This window comes from Phoxinus phoxinus, assembly GCF_949152265.1.
Source record: "Phoxinus phoxinus genome assembly, chromosome: 15".
Classification (NCBI taxonomy): domain Eukaryota; kingdom Metazoa; phylum Chordata; class Actinopteri; order Cypriniformes; family Leuciscidae; genus Phoxinus; species Phoxinus phoxinus.
In genome coordinates this window covers 18,547,118-18,563,558 of record NC_136890.1, presented here as the reverse complement: position 1 = coordinate 18,563,558, position 16,441 = coordinate 18,547,118, and the positions used below count along the sequence as shown (strand labels likewise).

General features: G+C 38.1%; 2 protein-coding genes across 4 annotated transcripts in view; one reads left to right on the top strand and one right to left on the bottom strand.

The window, feature by feature from the left end:
- Nucleotides 1-13,214, top strand: part of fancc (FA complementation group C) — a 31,596-nt gene extending 18,382 nt beyond the window's left edge. The window contains exons 3-13 of one of the 2 annotated variants that reach the window (XM_079637237.1): nucleotides 1,442-1,549; nucleotides 2,358-2,422; nucleotides 2,557-2,721; nucleotides 2,818-2,974; nucleotides 5,594-5,649; nucleotides 6,408-6,507; nucleotides 6,786-6,861; nucleotides 9,349-9,442; nucleotides 10,394-10,568; nucleotides 10,687-10,878; nucleotides 12,266-13,214. In XM_079637237.1, the coding sequence (XP_079493363.1) occupies nucleotides 1,442-1,549; nucleotides 2,358-2,422; nucleotides 2,557-2,721; nucleotides 2,818-2,974; nucleotides 5,594-5,649; nucleotides 6,408-6,507; nucleotides 6,786-6,861; nucleotides 9,349-9,442; nucleotides 10,394-10,568; nucleotides 10,687-10,878; nucleotides 12,266-12,406 (1,329 nt within the window). In that variant the 3' untranslated portion in view covers nucleotides 12,407-13,214. The remainder of the gene's footprint in view (nucleotides 1-1,441; nucleotides 1,550-2,357; nucleotides 2,423-2,556; nucleotides 2,722-2,817; nucleotides 2,975-5,593; nucleotides 5,650-6,407; nucleotides 6,508-6,785; nucleotides 6,862-9,348; nucleotides 9,443-10,393; nucleotides 10,569-10,686; nucleotides 10,879-12,265) is intronic. The other variant, XM_079637236.1, reaches the window with a different exon arrangement.
- A 295-nt stretch (nucleotides 13,215-13,509) lies between these two features.
- The window catches only part of aopep (aminopeptidase O (putative)), an 88,271-nt gene continuing 85,339 nt past the window's right edge, over nucleotides 13,510-16,441 (bottom strand). For both annotated transcript variants that reach the window (XM_079637233.1, XM_079637234.1), the window contains one exon: nucleotides 13,510-13,693. The gene's annotated coding sequence lies outside the window, so the exon portion shown is untranslated. The remainder of the gene's footprint in view (nucleotides 13,694-16,441) is intronic.

Below are 16,441 nucleotides of genomic sequence, written 5' to 3'. Positions count from 1 at the left end.
AGACTTGTGTGGTCTCTTTAAGTACGATCACCTCTGCAGGAGCATTCAAAAACTATTTTAGGCTGAGCAGAATGACCCCATCTTTACTATTTCTGTCACTTTGTCTTTTGATGTGCCTTTATTTTTCTAATGTTTCAAACCCCTAACCATAAGGATTCAACTTTGTAGCTTATACCCTGCCCCAACATGAAGAATTTGTTAGCCCTCATATTAATGCATTCAAAATCTGCTTACTTAAACCTATAACTTATAAAACTGAAAACTGAGTCATCATAACTGAATGCATAATTTGTTTGATCGTTACTGTTATTACAACATGTACGTGAAAGACAGAAAAAATCTTATGCAAGAAAAAATATATTTTGTCAATATTCATGAGAGGTGTAATGTGCATATATATATATTTATATACGAACATATACTGTATTAAGACCATATATTCTGTGAATTACAAGTATTAACTTCTTTGAAATCAATGGATATACATTTCTTTTAACTTATAACTCATGACTGCTCAAACACAGTCCAAAGTTGAATAAAACTCACATTTATTTTCTAACAAAATTACTTCAAATTTACTGTGAAATTTTTTTCCAACAAAATGTACTGTATACATTTAACTTGCAACAAATTGCGTCAAAACAGACAGTAAAATAGGTGGGACACCTTAAGAGTGCCCTAGAAACGACATAGCAACCACCCAGAACAAGCAATTGTTTGATTTTTAGTAGTTTAATAATGTATTTTGTTTGCTTGTTTCTTTGAAGATCTTTAGGCTAGAGTCATGTGATGTCTTGATCAGAAAACATCCGAGAAGTGAATGTGCTCCTCTCAAACATTCTGTTTTCTTTCTTTTCATTTTAGGAATATTGTACAAGTTGTTTTGATTTAGCCTGGGCATCCATGTGGTTTAGTGCTGTCTAAATTACCACTTTGAAGACCAAAAAAAAAAAAAAAAAAACATCATGGCAGATCCCATCTTTCTCCACCTCAAGGTAGAGAAAAAAACGAGAGAATATAAAAGGTCTGCGTTTCATTGGCCTGTGCTGTAGCCGCAGCCCAGCTTAGAGTTAAGTGTGATCTGCAGTGTGCTTTTGCTGTTCAGATGGTAGTAATTGAGCCTCTTTGGGTCTATGGAGGACATCTTAGCATACTGTAAACCTAAAGAAACCACATGGCCCCACCACAAGCAGACATGTTTTCTGTCAAGGCTTAAACCCCGTGCTTTCATAAACAGACAGGCCATGCCACCAGTTCCATTGTCTTTTCCCCTTTTTTTATTTGTGTGCAACATGGAGATGTATTTATGACGAGCAAATAGTTGTCCAATTATAGACGAAGCAAAATAATTCACAGTTATTGATGTTTCATGGTGTGTGATTACATTTTCCCAATAAAAGCTGTCGTCTGCATTTTTACGTTCTGTGTCTGTTCTGGACAGAATATGTTGTGTCATCTGATCTCGGAGGAGGACGGCAGTGTATCTCATGCTACAGTAAAACATGCTGGATCAAGCCCGAAGCGATACCACTCAGAGGCTCTTCAGAAGGTTTGGGAATCAGCCTTGGCATATTAGTTAATAATGACATGGGTGATGTGATGGGTAATAAGGCCTGAGGCTAAACTATTTCTCTTTTTCAGTCTATTGATGATTTTCGATTGAATCTATTTTCTTTCCCCCAATCACAATAACTGTTGTTTCTTGTAAACAGCCATTATTGCCAAGTAAATTGGAAATGTTTAATCTAGAAGTCAAATACTGTGAAATGCTAAAATAGTTTAAATAATCCATAGCATTATTCACTAAATAAACACCAGGAATATTAATATTTAATAATTTATGTTGAAATAATGATTTGGACCAATAAAATAGTACACAGTAATAAACAGCAATATTTACCTATATGTATTTATAGTATATATTCATTCATACTAAATGTTTTTTAAATTAAAATTGGAGTTATAATGAAAACAAATCATAGAAACATATTCAAACTTCATTTTTTGCTGATGAAGTTCAATTCTATTGAGATTAAGTTTGTCTAAACACTTTCTTAACACGCATATTGCATGACAGGAGCGTCTTGTAAAACGAGTCTAGCGATGTGCTGTTTAAAAATGGACTAATAAAATAATTTATAATTTTACATCACTGGCAAAATCATAGTGAATACATTGTGAATATTAGACATCTTGTCCTGCCGCGGATGTATTTTCCACTCATTTACATGAGAAATTAGTTGTTCATGTTCACGGTTATTATAAACTAAAACCAAGTAAGAGTTGATTTTTAAATAGCATTTTTATTACAATTGTGAAATTATAGGCAAACTGTTGTGTCTTGCTGTCACTTTCAGGTGGTGTCATTGATGACAGAAGAGGTCATTAAAAGCTGTGAGGGCTTGCCAAAAACATCAGCAAGGTAATGGACGCTTAATCTCACACTGGATTCGCCTTTAGAGCACATCTAACAACAGCTATTACCAAATGCCTTCTGTGTAAACATACATACTGTATATATATATATAATCCACACTAATTAATCGCTCTTTGTAGATGTTCAAACGAGAACATTCACACCATGTCGACGGCATGCGCTGCCTTGGTCACATGTCCTCAGATGGCTCCTCTCATTGGAGCTCTGTTGAAGCATTCCATGTTGTGTGGCTCTTCCTGTCTGAATCAAGAGTTTATTAAGGAAGTCAGTAAGGCTTTGATCAGGTTAGTATCATTACACTGAAACATTGTAATGCAGCATCTACTGACAGCACACAGATGATGTCCACTCTTGACCCGTGTATCTTTTTCCTTACACAGTAAGAGGCTTGTGTTGGAGGATGAGGCTGTAGTGACCCTGTGGTGTCTTAGCCCCACCTGTCTGGAGGGGGCAGCAGTGAGCTTACTGGAATCTGTGCTGTCTGACCACGAATCAATGACACAGAGTCTGGACAAACATGTAAACGACTCATTACTGGTACGCTTGATTTCTTCTATATTACCATTAAATGTTGTTGTTGTTTTTTTTAGATGGGTCTCAAGTTTGAAACTACATTAAAAATCTGTCATTTAAACTGCTACTTTTAAAATGTTTCACTTTTTGATTACACCGAATGTTGTATAGTTGCATTTGTCAAAATATTAATAGCCAAATAGATATATCAGCACCTTACAACAACAGACCATCACCGTGTTTATTAGCAACAAGTCCACACTGTTATGTTTGGTGGCAACTAGTACCGCATGTCATAATATTTGCTTCGGTTGCTAATTAATTTGGTGCTGCTGTGTTGACAGTAAAACTATGGTAGTAAAGAAGGAATTTGATGGTCTGTTGTTCGTATGGTACACAATGTATGAAGATTAACAGCGGTACGCTGGCCTCAGACTCAAACAGTGTGACGTGAACCAGGCCCGTGGTCCATACACATCTTTATGAGGCCGTTTCATTCCTACACAAAGAAACTTAAAATGACTGAAATCAAGACCTTATTTACATGTCTGTCTAAGGACGTCAAACAGTCATCATGCACGTAGCTGATGTTTGAGGTTCGTTGAGGTCTGTTTAGCATCTCATTCTGAGCGGTACAGACAGGTAAAATGAGGCCCAAATGCAGCTGCATTCAACTCGTATTTGTTTGCGCTTCAAAGCATATTAAACTGTGCGGTGTGTTTACGTTGCAGGAACAAGTTGTTTAAACCGCAATCAAAAAGGGGAAACCAGAAATTAGTTTCACATTTCTGTTTTCATCCACCTTCCTCAAAGCTGAGCTCCAATAACAATAAACAGCATCTTCCAGCATCCCACTGCCAGAAAGAGGATGTTTTTGCTATTCTGTAATTGACCCTCCCTGAAGTGTTAGGAGAAGGTATGGATGAGTGTTTGGAAAACCCATCTGTTTTCACTAGGGAGAGAAAGCTTCGGCCTTCATAAAAAGTAAAAGCAGACAGCCCTTTCCTACGCCTCTGCTTGCATCACGTTGATCTCTTATGTGAGATGTTAGAGACTTAAAGCAATAGTTCTCAATCTTTGGTTTTTAAATTAATGATTGATCATTTATGCATCCTCATGTCATTCCAAACCCATATTATTTCTACTGTAAAACACAAAAGGTGAGTTTATGAAGAATGTAATGGTCGCTCTTTTCCATATAATGAAAGTAAATGGGGACTGGGGCAAAAAAACACCATACAATATCAGAAAAATGATCATGAAAGTGTAGTAAAAGTGGCCCAAACTACTCATGCTCTATATTTTAAGTCTTCTGAACTTTGTGTCATAAACAATTAATTTTTTTAAAGATTATCTTCTCCACTGTAGCTCTTGACAGCTCCAGTCTAAATATAGAAAGTCCAGGTTTGAAACAACATGAGGCGAGGGCGAGTAAATTATTGAATATTTTTAACTTTGGTTGGGGTAAACTATGCTCACAAGGGCTACATTTATTTAATCAAAATACAGCAGTGGAAAGTGATGCATATTTTTTTTCAGGATTCTTGGATGAATAGAAAGTTCAAAAGAACAGCATTTATTTGAAATATAAACATTTTGTAAAAGTATAAATTTTCTGACCCCTAACTTTTAACAGTAGTGTGTGATGATTATCTGATGACTAGTGTCTGAATCGCTTATTTATGAAGATCAGGTGAGGAATTAAAGGGTGTTGTACATCAACATTTCGGCTCCAGGTGCATCTGAATTACTGTGCGAATTGCTTGTGCAGTCATACAGTTTCGTTCATTGGTTTTATAACTTTGGCTGTGAGTTGGTGAACTCTATTCTTGATGTGATCTTTCTCTTTCTTGTTTCTATTGCTCTGTCTTCTGTTTCTGAGACGGGATCATACCATCTAATATTTGTTGCCGAAATGCGTCTCTTTTTATTGGAGCAGCAAATTGGCGGCTTTTGGCAAGCGTTGAATAGCTGGGGTTACGGGAATATCTGAGATGCTTTGGGGTTTGGGGGGTGGTGTGTGAGGATCGTGTGTGTGTGTGTGTGTGTGTGTGTACAGAGGGGAGATGAGGGTGCCTGTAGGCTGGGTGTGGCAGATGTTTTAATGGACCCAAATGAAGGAGAGAATAATGAGGCTTCTCCCTGTGGCCTACACACACACAAACACACACACACACAAACACATGCGCAAACAGAGACAAATGTTCCGAGGATCAAAGACCGCAGGGGCACATGTGGGCTCTCTGGAGCACTGATGTTTGGGGTCTGGGTGAAATGTTTTTATGGCATTCTTTGCCCATATGAACTATGGGTATATTAATGAAACCTGTTCTATTAAAATATGAGCATGTACGTTTACGTGCTGCACCAGACACGCATGTACAGCTGCTTGGATGTAATTTTTTTTAACTTTCTTTCACATGAATTTAAAACAGATGATATTTGCTGTATAATAAAGCAATGTGCATTTTGTTGGTAAGAAACTTGGCTGTTAAACTTGCAGCAGTGAATTATGGGAGAGGATCTGTGGGATGCCAACTGGTCCTCATTATTATTGCAGCATTGCCTCCTGGTGGTTGAGAGAGTAGATGACAACCAGACAGTGTTCCTAATGCACTGCAATGTTCTTCTCCCCCCCGCCAGCCTCAAGCTTCAGCCGATTACTGCCACATCTTTCTCACAGTCAACGAGATTTACAGGTGAATATTGGCTTGTATTTTTTTTTTGTAGACCTACGCAAAATCTGTCTGCAAAACACCATAAAATGTGCCCCAGACCAACTTTAGATCCATTCTGCTAAAATAAAAAAATAAAAAAGACACCATCTGACCCATTTATACTGTATATAATATATAATATATTAAGTGATTATATAATATACACAATAGTGGCCAAAATTGATGTCCGGTAGGGATATTTGTTTTTAATAACCCTACAAATGTGATTAAACCATCAAAATATGAGGGAAATGCTTTATATTTTTTAAATTTGAGGGAAGAACAAAACACTAAACTTGGTTATGATATTTATCTTACAAAATTATTTGTCAAAAAAGCCAAACTGCTACAGGTTTTATTTTACTATGCATAACCCCCCCCAAAAAAACTCACAGGAAAAATCATTCATTGACTACAGCATATTCAGTTATTAATGTTTTGTTGGTTATATCAATGATTATATTAGTACTGGCCAATAATATTATTTTTATTATTGACATTTTTTCTGATTTAGGCTGCTATTGGAAGCTTTCAAAGAATACTAAACTGTTACCCATATCTTATTATGTTTTGATGCTTTCTCAATCAAAGCATATATTACAGCTTTAGTGTGAATGTTTTGTTTTTAAACAAAAATGTATTCAACAGTATGGATTTTGTGTGTGTGTGTGTGTGTGTGTGTGTGTGTGTGTGTGTGTGTGTGTGTGTGTGTGTGTGTGTGTGTGTGTGTGTGTGTGCAGGAATGTGCTGACAGAGATTGATGAGAACCTGGCGCTGAGAGCCCTCGTACAGGTCTTCACTGCCTGCTTCCTCCAGAGAGTGACTGGACAGAAACCTCAGGTACAAGCTGACTTCATGAATGTGAATGTGTCATTTCTCTGGCACTAGCAGCACCAAACCGAATCACAAAAAAGTAAAAGATTGTTTCCAAAAATACAAAATCCCACAGAGGCCATAAACAAAAGAAAACAACACAGAGAAATAACAATGCATGGCCTCTGTGGAGTTTCGTGTGATTGGCAGGTCTGTTTGGTGCCACTAGTGGCTCTCAAACGACACAATAGAGATATTTCAAAGTTCGACTTGTTGTGATATCTGTGTGCATATATGATTTGTAGGATCGTCTACCACTCAGAGCCTTCTTCCCAAACGTGACGCCCAGATTACTCTCTCCTTTACTGACGGCACCGTCAGGTACAGCATCACATATCTCTGAGAAAGCAGCAACAGTCTATAGCACATAGGGGGGAGAGTGGGGTAAGCTGTGCCACTTTTTAAGTTGGTTATTTTAGTGTGTATAATCTAAATAAAGCTAAAAAATTATTTTCAAACTCTCTCTTTAGGGGTAAACTGTAAGTTTAATTGTTATATATAAATAGTTTGAAAAGAAATATGAATATAATGAAAATTATTTATATAGAACCAACAAAATGTGCCGCAAAAATGCTTTGAATGTGTTTTATTCACATTATTCAGAACATCTGACACACTTTACCCCACATCTATCATTTTGGGAAAAATACATAATTATAAATGTTTTTATTATTATGTTGTTATTATTATAAAGATTATTATATTTGATTTATTGACCTTTTCAATATATCACATGTATTACAAGGAAAACAAAATAACATAAAAAAGCATAAATACTAGAGGATTGTACAATAAGATTTCCTTGTAAAAAGTTTTAATTTAAAAATAAATGGCTGATCCTTAACCTGAAAATCACCTGATTTTATGAATTGGACACAGTATCGTTCAAAAGATGAAAATAATAATAATAATATTTTAATTTAGCAAGGATGCAAATTTTTTTTTATCAAAAGTGACAGTAAAGTCATCATCATGTTACAAAACATTTATATTTAAAATAAATGCTCTTCTTTGGAGCTTTCAATTCATCAATGAATCCTGAATGACAGTTTCCACACAAATATTATGCAGCACAATTGTTTACAACACTGAATAATAATAATAATAATAATAATATTAATAATAATAAATAAATGTTTCTTGAGCACCAAATCAGCATATAGAATTAATTTGACTAATTAATTGAAGACTGGAGTAATGACTGCTGAAAACTCAGCTTTGCCATTACAGGAATAAATAACATGTTGTATGTACATTTTATATATTCAAATAGAAAACAGTCATTTAAAATTGTACTAATATTTTACAAAATTACTCTTTACTGATTTTTTTTAAATAAAATCAGCCTTGGTGCTGACTTTCAAAAATCTTACTGACCCAAACTTTTATACGCTAGAGCATATTTGTAGACCTTGATCAGTTTGCGTTGACACAAAATTAATTTACTTCCCATATAAATTACTTTAATTTGCTTTAAATGGGTTCTTGCCATGAAAACAAATAACTTTTCTCACGTGCATGTCATTCGTAGGCATATATATGGTCATATGACAGAAATTGTGAATGTTTCCTTGAATAAGGGGAGACACAGCTACATAGTATAGTCTAATTATATCAGATCGCTAGCAAATGACAAGACACACCAAATCTTTCTTTTACTCATATACCAGGCGAAACGATAACCTCATCAACCGACTGAACATGACTAAAATACCGGTATTGTCTCAGTGAGTGGCTTGAGCTTTATTTGAATCCTTCATCCTAAACCTCCACCATCTGAATGTCCGAAGCCTGGCCTTATCTCCCTCCTTCCATCAGAGCAGTCCCAAACAAACAGTCCTTCCTCCTGTACCCACCCTGCCCGCTTCAGGCCGGTCCTCTGATATCCATCTCTGGCTCGGCTCCCAAAAGACCCTGGGCTCTGCAGCGCCTCCCGAACTCCAGAGGATATCCTCCCAATGCCAGCTATTCTATATCCAGCACAGCAGAAGAATAGCTGCAGGCCTCAGGTGTCTGCTCCGCCAGGGGCTCTTTTTCAGGATTATTTGTTTGCGCTGGGTCTATTGTCAGTGTTCATGGAATGATTGACATGAAGGGGGCCTACGTCTCTGGAAGGAGATTTGTGAATGCCGGAGATATTTACCTCATCTAGCTAAGGATTATCATTATTCCTGAATGTGGCATGGCTTTAAAGGGACAGTTCATCCAAAAATGAACATCTCGCCATTATTTACTCACCCTCTTGTTGTTTCAAACCTAACCTTTTCTTCTGCAGAACACAAACGAATATATTTTGATGAATGTCTGCTTTTTTGTCCATATAATAATAGTAAATATACAGTGCTGAATATGTTTTAAGGGGCTAAACACCCCAGGTAAACAGTTTAACTGAAGTATCACCATACTTCCCCAGTTGAGTGATTACATTAAGAATTGCATACATTCTTGTGTCCACCATTTTTTGTCAAGATTTTCACAATTCGCTATGTTTTTAGGAATAAAATGTATAAAAGTAAAGCAAGTGATAAATGAACAAACCCCTCCGTAAATCCTTCAGAATATAGATGGGAATAAAGCTGTAACATAATTAATGAATTCTGGTGATTTCTGGCTCAGAAATGCATTTTGAGAAATCAGACTTCTAAGATATGTATTGTATTTAAAACCTACAGATGCAAATAGATAAACTAAACAGAACATTTTTAAGGCCTATCGAAGGGTCAGTTGAAACTTATTATCAGTGGGTAAGTTAGGTATCCAGCTCAAAATCAGTTTCCAAGTGTCTGATTTGTGCGTTTCTCATTTCAGAGGTTCCCAGAGAAGCCTGGCTGGATCATCTGAGCTGGATCAGAAGTTTACTTCAGAGCGTGACAGAGAACGAGGAGGCGGGGGGAGATGTCAGGTGAGATGAGCTTCAAGACACTGCACTTCATTGCTTTCTTATCATCTGCAGTGCGGTTACTTGAGAGATTTCCCACGCAGTAATCCGGTATGTTTCTGGCCAGCTCAGGCTTGACACAGGAGGGTGTTTGGACACAGATGACCAGATATTCAGTGATAGGTTTTCACTTGATGTACAGTACATAGCTGCTCTTCACAACTGCTTGTCTTGGAAAAATACCCAAAAGGTCTATCCACACCAAGTGGAATGTCCTGAATGACTTAACAATGGGTTGCTATACATTAACCCTTTGTGCTACAGACATAACCACCCCTTCAAAGTCCATTTATAATATATGCACATAAGTATAAAATATGTTTTTCATTTAGCCAGACATACGGTCGTTTCATCCTCGATGCGAGTGGACCTATTGACACCGATTCTGATCCCATTTGGTGTGAATAACCCTATACAGTATACACACACATACACTACCGTTCAAAAGTTTGTGATCAATAAGGTTGAATATTTTTATTTAAGCAAGGATGATGATTTTTTTTTTAGAAACGATACAAATAATTCTAAGTAGCACAATTTTCAACACTGATGATAATATTAAATGTTTCTTAAGCAGAAAAACTGCATATTAGAATGATTTCTGGAGGATCACATGACACTGAAGACTGGAGTAATGATGCTGAAAATTCAGCTTTTGTTTATCACAGGAATAAATTACTTTTTAAACATGTTCAAATCGACTTCTGTGAATATTTCTAAATGAAAAAGCAAACAAATTGACAGCTTAAAGTCATTTTTAATATATATATACTGTATATCACTTTAAGCTGTCAATTTTAATGTTCAATAACAATTAACCTTTTTGTTTTTGTATTTCTCTTCAGAACACATATGTAACAGTAAATAACTGTTATGTTCCTCCATTGTGTGTTTGGGTGGATGGTGATTTTCCAGGGCGTATGAGTCTGTCTTTGAAGCTTGGTTCCTGCTGGTGCAGTGTGGGTACTGGGTGGATACAGCTGTTGAGCTGCTTGTTCTGGCAGTGCCTGAGAACGCCGAACCGCTGCTGTGGCTCCTGACGTTCTTCCACCACCCCACCAACAGAGGGCACCAGAGGTCCCAACAAACCGTAAGAGATCTAATTATGGCGCTGAAGTCAGTCAACCTTACGTCACAAGTTAAAAACAGCAAAGTGAAGCAGACTGGAAAATTACTGATGGTTTCCTCCTCTTTGTTTTTAATCTCAGGCAGTGGCCAAAGAAGCCTGGACTCATCTTAGGATCCTGTTTCTCACTCGTCCTCCCCCTCCTAGTCACCTCGGTGCTGTGAAAGAGCTCCTGTCCTCCTCTCTTTCAACAAACCTCACCTTGCATCTGTTTTCAAACTTTGCCATCTTTTCCCATGGACCTGTTAGCATTATCACTGAAATAACTGACAAGGTGAGGTCTACACTGATTCTGTTTCGGCACATTGTGAAATTACATTTACGTCCACAAATGCCAAGGGTTTACTCATGCGAACCCGGTGGCCTATTCAAGACTAGACGAGGGCTCTGCGCAGCCCAATTAAGTTGTCATCAGTGCCTTTATTGATCCTACGCTAGTTCGTGTGGTATGCAGAGAACAACAGAATAAAACAGGCTGTTGGGTTTACAACAACCATTTAAAATCAGAAGCGTTACACACACACACACACACACACACACACACACACACACACACACACACACACACACACACACACACACACACACACACACACACACTGAAAACGCGTTAACCCCCAACTGCTTGCATGCTGAGATTGGCTCTTTTATGGCAAGGTTAGGCCTCAACTTTGTTCATACAGGGATAATTCACCCAAAATCATAATACCAAAATGGGATATTTTGAATATTCATGCAGGCGTTTCCCATACAACAACAGGTCATAGTGACCATGAGCTGTCAAACTCTGAATCTGACAAACAGAAGCCAAAAAGAATCATAATAGCAGTTAATCTGATTTGTGCTTTATAATCCAAGTCTTCTTAAATCATGTTTTTAAGTCATAATTTATTTTTTATCTTATAATTTCAATCTAATAACATTGTCGTACTTTAAATTTTATGTCAGTTATGAACACCAGTAATTAAATTTTTTTTTGTCATCATTTTAAGTTTTAATGTCATAATTATGACTTTTTATCTCACAGTTTTGAAGTTTTAGGCCATATTCCATTTTAATCTCATAATTTTGACTTTTTATCTCATAATTATGGTTTAGTATCTCATAATTATAACTTCTTCTACTAATGCATGTTTATTTCTTATGTGGTGGAACCTTTTCTGCTTCTGTCATACAGGCACTCGTTGTCTCCGCTGGTAAAACACAATAACAAGTGTGTCCCATTGTCTTATTTTCCCTCCTCGCATCACCGAACTTCACTACGCTACTAGCATATCTAGCGGCAGCAGCCAATGAGTGCGAGGATTCTCTGACGTGTAGTAAAACTCTCAGCCAGTCTTGTCATTTTAACATTGCGAAATACAATGAGGGTGTGAGCTGCACCATACATATTGAAACACTTCTTATAGAAAGTTTTTGTACAATTTTTTTTTTCTTTTTTATGTAAAATAATTATCGTTAGTCTTAATCCCATCCAATCAGCACCAAGCTAGTGAATGCACCTATTTTTTTTCTTTGTGTTCCATTGAAAAATGAACAGCATATGGGCTTTGCAACATGAAAATAGATAATGATTAATACACACAATTAATAATTTCTGTGGTCCAGTGGAAATTGTGAGGGCTAATTACCCAAATGTGTGTGTTTTTTGATGCTGGCAGGTGCTGACTGAGGCGGCTGTGAAGCGCAGGGCACTGTGGATCCTCGCTTCGATACGCTGCAGACTAAACAGTGCTGCCTCACGGGACGACAGAGTTCATTCCAGGCTGAGGACGCTTCAGGACACCCTCCTCCAAACCTGAGAGCCTCACATAAAAACTCCTAGCTTCGAGCGCTTTCTGAAACTATTTATTAGGACAAGGAATCCTGGCGTGGCTCAGTTACGCATCAAAATGCTGGGTGGGACGATATGGCATTTATAGAAGAGAAGCCCAGCTGCCGTTTTTAACTTTAAAAGCAGTGGGTGTTCTCCCCCTAAACCCAAGAGGGGCCTCCGCACTTGATGCATTGAGCCAAATAAAAGGAACACATGTATTTCTATCTGTGTGTTTGGATGACATCAAACGTGAATCTGAGAAAGTAAATTTCCACCGATGTGACTGCTGTCAGATCTGCGGTTGTATTTCGTGAGTGTTTGTACTCGGCGTCTTTTGTTGTTTGACTGCGGAGCTCCGTCTAGCTAACACGCCGTTTGTCTTCGCTCACTGTCCTCCCACACACTCTTTTGACAGGAGAGCATGCCGGAGTCCTTCTCACCACATGATCGCTCACATCTGCGCGTGTGTGTGTGTGTGTATCCCAGGGAAGGGCCTCCTGAATAGTTTAGTCTCTGTACTTTACTCTCTAGACTCCATCATCACTAGTGCTTCTCCGTGGGTCTCTGTCTCCCTGTAGGACCATTTCCTCTGAGCGTTTTGCCAATTCAACCCTCTCAAGCACGTGTTTATCACTCAAAACTGGGTCATACTGAATTTAAACTATAAAAATATCACTGTCTTTTATTTGAAATGCTGTCAAATTAAAGTAGATAAATTGTCACATTCAATACTAGTATAACTGCAACCAGTTGAATATTCATTGAACAAATAAAAGGTTATTATATGAGACACAAAATATTTTGTGTAAAATGTGTCAAGTCGGCCACAGAAACGTCCCTGAATGCGTGAGGTGTTGTAAAAATATTAACAGTGAGGATAAGGTGACATGTTTAGCATGTAAACATGTATTATCTGCGCATATTTCTACCTCAAACATGTCCTTCCTATCTGATCGGGACTCTGGGACTGGACAAAAACAAGCTGTGCTTTGGGGAGGAAGTTCAGGTAGCCCAGCCTTCCATTACTTCAGAATGACACACAGAGTACAGTATCTGTTTTTAATTCTTTCTGACAATACACAAGTATGACATTTTGGCTTTATTTCATCTTCAAGCTTGAACATTGAATTGTTGCAATGATGGAAAACAACCGCCCTAATAACGACAGTGATTGTTTTTTGTGCATATTCCATTTGTCATTTGTTGTGACAGCGGGATCCTGCTTGATTTCCCTGAGTTGAACATGTGACTGCAGACCAAACAGATCTGAAACCTGCAAAAGAGAAGAGCCAGAATCACTACAACATGAAACATTATGACTCATTCTCAGGACATCAGAAGTAATGCATCAGGACAAGACACATTTATAACACATTTCATACAAAATGGTCATTCAGAGTGCTTTACATAAAAGGATTTTAAAGAATAAGGTTACACTTTAGTTTAGTCCAGTTCTCACTATTGACTAGTTGCTTATTAGCATACACATTACAGTTTATTAGTACTTATAAAGCTAAATGTATGCCTGCATGACCATATTCTACATATCTTAATCCTACCCACAAACTACCTTACTAACTATTAATTAGGAGTTTATTGAGGCAAAAGTCATAGTTAATAGTAAGAATTGGACCATAATCTACTTTCATTTTATTTGACCATTTATAATGAACTTTCTATCTTTTTAATAGTTCATTTTAAATGGCCCTGGGTACATTTTTGTTTAAAAATACAAATACTGAATTATAAAGCAGCATAGATAATAAAATAATGACTAAAATAGCATTTGGGGCAATAGATGGGGAATAGCATTGCATTCAAGTAATTTTACAATGTAGTATTTTGTTAGTAGTTTAAATTTGAGTTCACAATAACGACACTAACGCGTCTCCCAGTCCCCAGGTTGGCACAGTTCAAATGCAGTGTGGATGGAGCAGCCGAGAGTTGTCCAGAGGTGGGGCAGTCTGTGGGCCGGACTCCTGTTCCTGCTGAACTGAGCCAGTGTTTCTACAGTACTGTAATCAGCTCAGTAGGCACGGGAGGCCAAGTCCATCTATCTCTCGCACACGCTCACAGATCTCGCGCTGATGGAAGGATCAGATATGGGATAATACGCTTCAGCTGAAGGTGCTTAGCACTTCATTTCCCACTAAATATCTCCTAATGACATTTTAAATACGGCCCGTGCAACTAATTCCATTTTTTACTAGCCTTGGATGGTAATGCATCTTTAAACACTTTTCTAAATATAGTCATTTATGGCCAGCTTCTCCTCAGCTTCATATTTAACTCGTACATCTGTCATGACTTAGACGACGGCATGCTGGCCGCTGGCCGTCCGCTAACTCAATCTGCTGAGGTCCTTTTAAGCACAACTTCCTGTCTCAATTGCTGTCTTCCATATTTCACCCATCAAAGCTAAAAGTGGAGCTGTTTTTACAGTCTAGAGATGCAGATGTTTTGGTCTGTGTGGCCGGGTCTTGCTCCATTCCTCCTGTCCACATTTCCCAGAATTCCTCTGGATTTCATGTGGATTTTGTGGCCCAGCAGTAGGAGAGAGCAAAATCATTTTGTTTTTCGCATAGAAGTACACAGTGACTCTATAAGACGCTTAAACCTATGGAGAAGAGGAGGAGGAAGACTCCTCATCTCACTGTGGGCTCCATTAGCTCAGTCTGTTTCTCTTCAGCCCTCATTACAGCCATCTCCACCATCTCAGACTCAATCTTCATCTGTCATGCCAACCCGAGCGCTCTCGGCTAGAGTTTGTTATGCTCGTTGTGGAAGGGATCTCACAATCAGCTCATTACGAAGGCAACCGCGTCGTACTGCACTGCTACGATAAAGTTTTACTTCAGAAAGAGCATTTGCACAATGATATATGAATTCTCAGTCTGATGGGAGAGATCTGAAAGAAGTGTAAGCTGGGAAATGCCAGGGTATGGAAACCAGGTGTCAAAGTTTGGCTAGTTAAGCCAAAAGGCAGTTTTTTTTACACGTACGCTAGCGTACAGTCGAATGAGTAGCCTTTCAAAATGTACTCCAATTGATAGCGTGCGCGAACACAGGCGGTCAACGTGTGCTCTAGAAAGTTTCATCTTTGTTTGTGGTTGCAGTCTCTGATATTTTGTTGTTCTTGTTCTGTCTTTTTAGTTACGTTTTCTACTGTGAAACAATGGCCTGGGGCAGTGTTGCCACCTTGTGGAACAACTGATTAGTGCAACAAAAAAAATTCAACGCGAATTATATGCGCGTACAAAGTACATGCGGTTACAAAAATATTCTGGTGACGAAATTTGCGTCACGCGGACCCAATACTTTGGGCTTTAGCATGGGCTGCTATGCTCAAAACAGCATCTTTCTCCATAATCAGCCATACAAAAAAAACTTTAAACAAATTAAGTATATTATAGTAGGTGATTTAACTAGTTTTGGAGTGCTCTTAAAAGTAGCTGGTGAAAGGCTTTGTACTGTTAGCAGTCTGGAGGCACCAGCAGTGTTGTCATTATGAATAGGGATGAACAGGAAGGTTGACTAGTCGCTCAACCACTAACTGCAAGTTTGACTTTTATTTCGATTTGGTTTATTATTTTGAATACTTCAGCTGCAGTCCTTTAAGAGGATACACTTTGAGAAGAGAGCCTTCACGTACTGTGTGATAGCATGTGATACTGTAAGTCTGACAGTAGCATTACTGACCTCAAACTTTTCAACAGTAGGAGATTATTTGTTGACTTTCTGTCTGGAATATCCCTAGCCATGATGTCATGTTCTCGAGCGATTAGCCACTCGACAACTGATTGGCGAAATAGCCTTTCTCTGGGTGTTATAGACCTCACTGGTAAAGACTGCTGAGAACAAAGTCTTCTAATACAAACTAATCTACAGACACCCTCCACCAACTTTCTCTCTTACAAGTTGTCCTCATTTCTCGTGAACGTATAATAATTACACTTAGCACTTCACGTCTGCAACGGGTTGAGGAAAAGAGGGGAAAAGGCATTCCCTGAGGTCTCTCCGT